The 9,682-nt window shown below is 41.4% G+C and overlaps 2 protein-coding genes across 3 annotated transcripts; one reads left to right on the top strand and one right to left on the bottom strand.

Moving 5' to 3' along the window:
* Nucleotides 1-2,295, top strand: LOC149027807 (uncharacterized). The gene is made up of 2 exons (XM_089147434.1): nt 1-750; nt 850-2,295. Exons 1-2 carry the CDS (start codon nt 451-453, stop codon nt 1,975-1,977), a joined length of 1,428 nt encoding a protein of 475 aa, XP_089003560.1. The 5' UTR covers nt 1-450; the 3' UTR covers nt 1,978-2,295.
* A 573-nt stretch (nt 2,296-2,868) lies between these two features.
* LOC149027808 (uncharacterized) lies at nt 2,869-9,177 on the bottom strand. Of its 2 annotated transcripts, XM_089166054.1 has the most exons (3): nt 8,779-9,177; nt 4,014-6,796; nt 2,869-3,922 (listed from the first exon to the last, which is right to left on the bottom strand). In XM_089166054.1, the coding sequence occupies exons 2-3, from the start codon at nt 6,726-6,728 to the stop codon at nt 3,635-3,637; spliced, it is 3,003 nt and encodes a 1,000-aa protein (XP_089022180.1). In that variant the 5' UTR covers nt 6,729-6,796; nt 8,779-9,177; the 3' UTR covers nt 2,869-3,634. The 2 variants fall into 2 exon arrangements, with proteins under 2 accessions (XP_089022180.1, XP_089022186.1); XM_089166060.1 differs by lacking the exon at nt 8,779-9,177 and having other exon boundaries at nt 4,014-8,765.
* Between the last annotated feature and the right edge of the window lie 505 nt (nt 9,178-9,682).

Genomic DNA, 9,682 nt, shown 5'->3' on the forward strand with positions numbered 1-9,682 from the left:
TCGTTGTATAAGTACGTTTAAGCTGGGGAATTCTGTTTTGAAATTACAGTACAAAAGCACAATGAATTGATATCCAAGACCAAGAGAGAGAGAAAGACAGAAACACAGAAACACAGTGAAAGAAGAGCATTGGCAGCAGTAAGTAGATCGATGTGATGTGCGGGCGTGCAGTCACGACAGTAGGTAAGCATAGCATTGGTGGTGGGGTCACAGTTAGTAGGTAGTGTTCACCAGCTGCTACCTTCCCTTTTGAGTCTTAAGACTCTCTACTCTATCCTTAATTCCTCATACACCTAATTACAGTTTTCACTCTCTGGTGGTGGTGGTGGTCTCCTTCTTCTCTGTTGATAACAGAAAGCCCAGATCCTATCAATATCATTATCCATTAAGGGGGGTTTTCTCTGAATTCTCTCTAACTGGTTCCCTGTGACCGAACCAGTGTTCTCCTTCATGATGAAGAGGCTCAGTAACAATTATGCTCGTGAGGATGGGTTGGAAACCGTACTGGAAGTACCCATTCCGGAGGAAATGTTCGCTACCAGCAACAGGAACGGCGGGGGAAGGTCATGGCACAATATGAAGTCTTGGATTCGATCTCACGTCGATAAATCATCACCCCCCTCTTCCGTGGGCTCACGCAGCACCGAGCTACAGCTCTTGCTTGGCGTGGTTGGTGCTCCTCTTATCCCTCTCCCTGTCCGTTTTGATCGCTCCTTCATTACCCGAGACAAATTCATAGACCGTCCCATTGTAAGTATTATATGATCTCTTCAGCATCACCATTGTTGGGAATTTAAAATTTTGAATTGAGGTGGTTTTTAATTTATGGGTTATTATTGTGTATCACAGGAGGTGTCGATGGCCAAGTACATCGTGCAGCAATACATTGCAGCGGCAGGAGGAGATACTGCTCTGAACTCAATCAAAAGTATGTGTGCGGTGGGGAAGGTAAAGATGGCTGCCTCGGAATTTAGCTCTGAGAATGAGAAATTTGGGCACAAGGGGATAGTCAAGGCCAGCAATAAGGGGGGACGACATGGACACGGACATGGACTTGGTCTTGGACTTGGAGGGGTAGGAGAGGTTGGAGGGTTCGTGCTGTGGCACGAGAGACCGGGCAAATGGTGCTTGGAATTGGTTCTCTCAGGTTGTAAGATCAGCGCTGGGAGCGATGGGAATGTGGCCTGGAGGCAAACACCTTGGCACAATTCCCACGCTTCCAGAGGTCCACCTCGACCTCTCCGTCGATCCTTACAGGGTCTAGATCCGAGGTTGACGGCAAACTTATTCCACGACTCGATCTGCATAGGAGAGAGAACGATCAATGAAGAAGACTGTTTCGTGTTGAAGCTGGAAACAGAGCAATCGTCTTTGAATGCCAGGAGTGGCAACAACGTGGAGATCATCCGGCACTCCGTGTGGGGTTACTTCAGTCAAAGAACAGGGTTGTTGGTTCAGCTTGAGGATTCTCATCTCCTTCGTATCAAGACCGCCAGCGACGACAGTGTCTTTTGGGAAACCACCATGGAATCTTACATCCATGATTACCGTTGCATTGACGGCGTCAACATCGCCCATGCCGGCCGGACTTCCGTCTCCTTATTCCGTTTCGGTGAGACCTCCGATACCCACTCCCGCACCAGGATGGAAGAAATCTGGAGCATCGAAGAGTTCGATTTCAACGTCGAAGGTCTTTCCAGGGATTTCTTCTTGCCTCCTGCTGACCTGAAGAAAGATACAGTCAAAGAACAGAAACGGAAGCAGCAGCAGCAGCCGATAGAAGAAGGATGTGGGAATGGTCATCATCATCATCAAGAAATCAGTCCCATTACAGCCAACGTTCGTCAGATTCCCTTCAGGTATCGTCCGCCTTCCTCCGCCGCTAAGGTCGGCTGTTCTAAGGTAGCAGCGGTTAACGTGGATGAGTTGGAGATAGTTCCATTTTCAACACAAGTCGACGATGGTGAGGAATTGTAGTCTGTCCTCTTGTCTCGTCCTGTATATAGGAAATTTTAAAATCATAATATCACATACAGATAAACAAATCTAATACAGCCCTTAATCTCTTTCGTCATTCATCGATCTCTGGTTAAACAAGGATCGCAGACATAATTCTCCCTAATTTTGATACTAAACCAGAGGAGTTCCAGAGTCCTAAAGATGGTTTCTAGAATTAGAATTACAGGACTTATTTATTCTTCATATTGTTTCTGTGTTGCTTAACTTGAAATGTAATGATTAGAGGATTTAAAGAAATCAAGAAGGTGAAAAGCAGGACCCAATCCAACTTGGGCAAGTAGCCCTTCTTTTCAAATAATTTCCCTTGTGTTTATGCATCATTTAAAATTTCTGCTTCTGAGAATTAAAAGTTAAAAACTATATCACGGTTGATGCCGAAGCTATAGTTTAATGTCTCCATTATGAACACCAGAGTCTTTTCTCACTTATTGATAAGTGTCTTAATTAATCAACAGAACCACGCATGGGAGATATAAATATCATATCTTATCTTTTATTGTTAGTTGGAATGTCATTTGGAGCCATAGAAGCCAACTGTAACGTAGCTTCGACCTGGAGATCTTAAGGAAAACATCCTCTGTTGTCCATGCTGTGCACAGCAGTGCACATAAATAAAAAAAAAAATTGAAAATATGACTGAAGAATTATTTACAAGTTTTGCCCCCATCACTTAAATTTGGATTCACCGGCTCCAAACAGATTGCACTCAAAAGGAATATTTCTGGAGATCCTTATGTTCTATAGGAAACAGCTTGGGAATCGTATTGTGCTTTATTTTTTCAAATTCATTTTATGCTACAGTAGAATGAACGGGTTGCAGGAACTGTGCAACAAAGAAGGTTATGAAACTAGTTCTGATTAATGCAGATGGGAAGCCGTGGTTACTAATGTATCGAACTATATTGCAGACTTGTACTTCAAGATTCCAATTAGAGATGCTGAAGCGGCAAGGAAATTATTTGGTGGAGTATCATGACTTTTTTGGGTGAATTCTTTCAAATGTTGTTTCAGCTGTTTTTCTATTTCAGTATCACTTCTAGTGACCTATTTTCAAACGCCACTGCGATTATTAGGAAATGTTCACCAAGTGAAGTTATTTGTGGCAAATTGATAGCCAATGGGGTTCGGCTTTTGATTTGGGAGCCTAACCTAGAAAAACAGTTGGTTTCTATTTCAGCCAAGAATGTTAGGAGGCCTAACGAGTTTAACCATTTAATCGATCAACAATTTACTTTTCCAATTCACTCTTCTAAAAAGTGACTAAAGTGGGTCATCTGTCAGTTTATCAGATTGGGTCCATTACTCCATTGCATGATAATCATAAGCCCCAGAGGCTAACCAGTAAAATTGAAACATAGTAAATACAAATATTATTTTCTGCTTACATATCTTCCTGCAACTCTGATTCATTGCACTCTTATTGTACATTGTAGTCGATTAAGCACAAAAAAAAAGAAAAAAAAGATTGCGGGTTTATGGTGCATTCCATTCTAACATAATATGCGTTTCCAGTTCCAACAGGTTTCCGCCCAGTATAAGTTGATTCACCATACGTGACCTATCAGAAGTCAGTGATATTTTCCTTCAAAATAACAAGGAAGCATCTTGTGTGAAATCAAACCCTTCCAACCGGAGAAAGGGGTGGGAAAGGGACATATATTGCTGGTTCAACCTCAGCATGGGCCTTTATTCTATCATTTTCGAGGGACATTGTTCCCTGTGAAACTTTCCCATCGAAAATATTACTGACTTCTGATAGGTCGTATGGTTTCCTACTGTTTATAACTGCTATACAGATGGAGAATGCCTGTGGCAAAGTTATCGAACCATGGAAATCAACGGAATAAATTCCTTTCCTCAATGGGGCCAAGCTGAAGACAGGCCGGTCCTCTTGAGTATCTCCCTGGGAAAAAAGAAGATAATTAGCCAACTCAACTACATATAGAGCTGGTAGAAATGTTGGCCCGTCTGGGTCCCCAGCAAAGTTAATTTACCTGAATGAAAAGATCGAATTGATCGGGGGTGAAAGAAACTTTGGATGAAATCAAGTTTTCACTGGATTGCTGGTCACTAAGAATTCTGAGTTTGCAACCCACATCCCAACCTCCGCAATCACATGATCCACCAGACTTCCATCGGTCAACAAGGGATGAAGGCACTCCTGCACTTGGCACGCTATGAACACCACTCGGAAGGATCACCACAGTGTTCCTTTCAGTTCCTTCACTATTTTCACTCCCTACACTCTCCCCTGAGTAGCTCAAGCCTCTCCCATCCAGCTTACCACTGTTCAGTCCCATATCAGAAAGATCTTTATTTTTAACGCTCTGCCAGTCATCATTTGTGAAATCTCCCAAATGCTCTGTCGGAAGCTTGACAACAATGGCAGCAAGCTCACTGTTTGGGTGAATATCCAATGTTTCTTCATCAGCTTGTCTCATTTCAACACCAAATAAAACAAACTTTCTCACCAGCTGGTCTTTAACGTTGTTTCCTGTCGACATAGGACACTGAGACAGGGAAACCTTCATCAATCCAACAACACTGGAGGCATAACCATGACCTTTCCCTTTACTTCCCTGATTTAACCATCTTCCACTTTTCTTCTTAATTTCACGAACAGTGTATATAGTGTAAACCCAGCTGTGATTATCCTTCTGGGTTGCACTGGCACTTTTCAATGTGGCTACAAGAACATCAGTAGCATTGTCCACCACAAAAGTAAACAAAGGCAATCCATTCTTAACCGTGACTTGCATAAGGGCATGTATCATTGATTCGACATATTTCTCACTTGGACATGAATCATGCTCATTGATGGGCCCACACCTTGACAAAGAATTACCTTTCATGGACTTGGCAGTAGAAGAATCCACAAGACCATCAAATGATTTAGAAGCTCTATGACTGGAGATTTTTTTTGTTGATGGTTCAGGGTGATTTCCAGCCTTGGGCTTCAGTAGAGGCTCTAATAGCCTTCTCAAAGGGCTTGACCTGCTTTTGCCATTGGCATTTGCTTTATCTCTAGTTGAATCATGTGAACAAGCAGAAACATCTGATCTCACAGGACCAGATTTAACAGTAACATATGATGATTTCAACTGTGGGACAGTTGAACATTCTTTAGAACTGAGACTTCTGCTCAGCCTGCCCAAACCAGTGCTGGACTGATAATTAGGAAATTGATTTCTTACTTCATCAGGTTTTAGATCCAATCTCTCAGAAGGTCTATCAGCTGAACTTGATGGCTTATCTTCTCCCACATGTTTAGCCTTCCTTTGACCAGTTGCTACCTCATCTGGAGTAATTGTAAAATAATACGCATCTGATGGAACTACTGCACCTTCGGCACAAAAAGTGTTGGGAAATTCCATGCCCAATTCTTGCCTGCCTTCAACTGTACAAGGAAGTGGACATGAATGTGGGACATCAGAATTAATAGCTGCAAGAGAAACCTCCCCTCTGTGATGAAGGCAATCTGAAAATCTTCTATGATTTGATTTCGTAGATCTTCCATTAACTTCTGTACCTTCACATAAACAATTGGGCAATTTCATGATCGACTCTTGCCTACCTTCAACTGTAAAAGAAAGTGGGCATGAATGTGGGACATCAGAATCAATATCTGCAAGACAAACCTCATCTTCACGACGAAGGCAATCTGAAAAGCTTTTACGATCAGTTTTTGTTGATCTTCCATATACTGATGTTCCAGATTCAACCTGGTTGGAGATTTCCGAGGAACTCTTATGCGAACAATCTTTAGGCAAAATGTGAACAACGTTTTTAAGTTTTCCAGGGCCTGGATGGTGGGGAAAATTGAGATTAAGATGATGAAACTGTTCTGCTCCCCTTTCAGCTTCATCATCTAGGACCTTCATCTTTCCCTTAGGATGGAGTGAAATCTCATAATCTTTCGACCTAGATGATGGTAGCTGCCTGTCAGGAATGATCTTGGGATCTGATTCTTTTCTTTTAGCTGCATTCTCCTGCTTGATTTTTGAATTGCTAAAAAAGTGATCAGTACAGAGAGGATCCTGCTTCTCCATGAAGGAATTTTTAGTCACAGTTCTAGTTTCTTGAAGACTCCTCCTCCTAGTAGATCTCAAAATGTTATTAGGTCTGTTGTTTTGAGTTGAATGCAGATTAGAATGTACTGAATGAGACTGCTTCTTCTGCTGAGTAGAAGATCCACTCTCACTTGTACCAGAAAGGGTAGAAGATCCAAAAGTTGCAAATGAAGAAGAATCACTACTAGTTGATGGATCATTTCTAGTACTTCTGATTGGGATCTGTTTGTTACTGTACTTCCACTTCTCCAGCCGTCCCCAGTCAAGGACTCCAAAATTCAAAGCCTTCTCTTGGAGGTTTTGTCCTTTCTCCACACGCTGCAGATAACATGGTAAATTAGACATGTACTTAACAAGCTCATCATTTTTAATTGCCTCCTTACTGTGCTGTTTCTTCTGTGAAGATCTAGCAGGGATCAATGGTCTATGATCATCATCATGTCTTGCTTTATAATGGACTCTATCCTGTTCTGTTTTGTAAGAGATATCCTTATTTGAGTTGTTGGTGAACTTCTGTGTTGTCAACTCATCTCGCAACTTCAAGGCATGGTTTCCTTGTCGCAATGGGATCTTTTCTTTAGCATCTATTGACATATGCTGATGCCTAGAACTTGTTTTGAGATCTGCACTGAAATTCATTTCCTTGACTCAGAGCTCATTATTTCAAACATTTTCACCCTTCTCCGCCATCTGAAATTCACAAACGGCTGTGTACAAAATATATTTCAGTCATCTGTCTTAATTTGGAGTTTATATGACACACATATATTTTATCCACTAATGCTCCTACGAGAAAGAACTCCTAAGTTTACCATGCACCCAAACTCAAAGAAACTTGGCATTATACCCATATAGATATTTGAACCAAGGGTTTCAAGTAAGTGAATCAAATACCATTCATTGAGTGTCAAGATTAACATTTATGTGAGTATGCAAGCGAAACTCTTTCTTCTGCACCCCTATCAAAGCAAGCAAAGCAAGCACTAGTGTATGAACGGAAACACAACATGCAAGAACAAAATCCTTCATAGCTAACTACAAATTGGTTAAGAAAATGATGAAGTTTGTTGATACGACAAAATGAAAGAGGAAATTTTTTCTAATTAACAGATGAATCCCACTTCTTTTAGTAGATTGAAGAAGAGAAGCAACCCACTACAAAATATAGGCTAACTACGTTTAAAAACAATTGACACCACTACATAGAAGCCATACAGTTGCTCCGTGGATCAACAGTTAATTTACTCTACAACGAATATCCTCTGAATATCAATTAAATGGATTAAAAGACGGTGCATATTGCAAAAGAGGGAATCAAGTTCCATTGTACTTCCATTTTGTGTCTAAAGAAGTTGGTGAGACAGTTCTGATGACATACTAGTTGGTCAAGTGTATCTAACAATACGAAACTCCCCTCTTTAGCTGGTGTAAAAATGGCACATTATTTGATATATTCACTCCAGATCACTGGCTGCAGATGCAAACTACCAAATTACACATCTTACATGATTTTTTTTGCTTGTAAAGAAAAATAAAATTAAAAGAATACCGCTTCAGCGACTCTGCATCTTAAAAAATGTATTGTGTTTTCTCTCGACTGAAAAAAATTGCAGTCAATGAGATTTCTATTCTGATTTTGCGGATTCAGATATAGGCAGCACCAGTCCAACATTTTAACCTCAAGCAATATATTCCTAATATTATTGTCAAGAAAAGGGTTTAAAAAACGGGAACAATGTTGCTGGTCTTTAATTCAAAATGGTTGTGAAATCCTAACGTACTTAAAGCTCACATGGCGGAACTTTATCAGTAAATTGTGAAATTGCGGTCCTTTCTCCTAAAGAAACAAAACAAGCATGCCAATTAGTGCATTTGAATCACCAGCAGCAAAGTCACTGAATTTCACAAAACCCCAAAGACACGTGAATGAGTGACCAGATTAAGCTAGTCTCCAGTGAGGCCATGGTAGTTAATCTAGAAAAGTTAGTGAGGTTTTGGTCGGCGCAAAATAAAATGTGACGATCAGAACGTACTCCGAAAGGGGGGAAAAAAGTCTTAATGGAAACACAGTAATTTCAAAGATGCAGATTGAATGGCAGAAAGGTTTAAAATTTTCCTCAAGGTAAGTGAGACTCGTCGCATTGACAGCGAAGCACTGAAGGCCAAAGGTAAGATGCAGATATAGACAAACTATGATGATAGACCAACCTCATATCTTCACTGAGTTTTATCCTGTCGTGGACCAATCGTTTCCATTTGTCTATGAAATGCCTTATGTTTCTGGGTCAAGAATAAGAGAAAGAAGATAGTAGAATAGGAAAAAATTAAAAAAAGTGATGATGGGAAATTCTGTGGCCCTTCTGAAAACTTCAGCCAGCAGGAAAGATCAAGAGTTCCTGGGAATTCCTGGGACATGGCCGCGAAAAGGGGCCATCTCCACTAAACTCTGCTGAGCACCAGAATCTGTGTCCCAAAACTAGACTCCGAACTGACGCAGGAGCCAATGTCTCAGAAATAAGAGTTGAAACTCCATGGATCTAGGACTCCTTCATCAAGAAAGATATCGCAGGAGCGAGAACATAAGTAACCCCATGAAAAATCTTAAGAAAACGTGAGAAATACCAGCAACTCTACAAAGATGAAGTTCAATATGTTGTTCCAAAATTCAGTCAGAAAAAAGTGAACTTACCGACAGAAGCCCAAGCCCCAAGGGATGCAAAAAGCAGTGGATACCAATGACGAGGGAAATCGACGTTCTCGAAGAAGATCTCGGTCTAGTTTGGCGCGTAATCTCCCGGGAAACTTGAAGGCAGGAGTGAACTTAGATTAAAAGCAAAGTAACGAATTTGGCGATGGAGTGACGGACCAGCGGACCGAAGCATGAGTAAGAAGACAAAGAGAATCGGCACTTCTCGGATTCTCCTCGTTATCTCCACAGATGCAGAGCAAGGAAAAGAGAGGCACGCAAAAGAGAGAGAGAGACAGACAGAGAGTAAAAAAAAACAGAAGTTGAAGTGTTTGCAGCAGATTCTGCACTGAGGCAGAGTGACGATTACAAGAGAAAGGGAGGAGGAGGAGGAGGAGGAGGAGGAGGAGAGAGAGAGAGGGAGATATCGAAGATGGGCAGCAGTGGGCTTTCGTTGTCATCTGACGGTTGAAAAGCAAGAGAGCGCATTAGGTGGTCACATCATGGAGAAGCGCGGGCTTTTGTAGCGGTGGCCCCACACTGATGTTACGTTGAAACTGTTTCGCATTTTTTCCGTAAAATGTTGAAATTGGAACCTCCCCAGCGCGTATTACGAGCGCATTCGGATATTTGGGGATCGGCCCCTACGCTCCCACTTGCATCATCCCTCAGCCTACGTGCGTGTCGTTTCGGCTGGCTCTCCGACAATTTTCTCAGTTTCTACTTTCTGGACCGAAAGCGTTTGGTTTAAATATCCTATAATTAATGTGCAACACATGCAGCCTGTGATCTATCACTATATTGTTTTACATATACTAAATGAACGGCCAAAATTAAAATCCCGATTGAAAATTTAATCTCGACAGTATAATACCGTACATTTAATACACAGTACTAAAGCAGACCC

Source organism: Hakea prostrata, chromosome 1 (assembly GCF_041222555.1).
Source record: "Hakea prostrata isolate BN-2017 chromosome 1, UWA_Hpros_2, whole genome shotgun sequence".
NCBI classification, from domain to species: Eukaryota; Viridiplantae; Streptophyta; class Magnoliopsida; order Proteales; family Proteaceae; genus Hakea; species Hakea prostrata.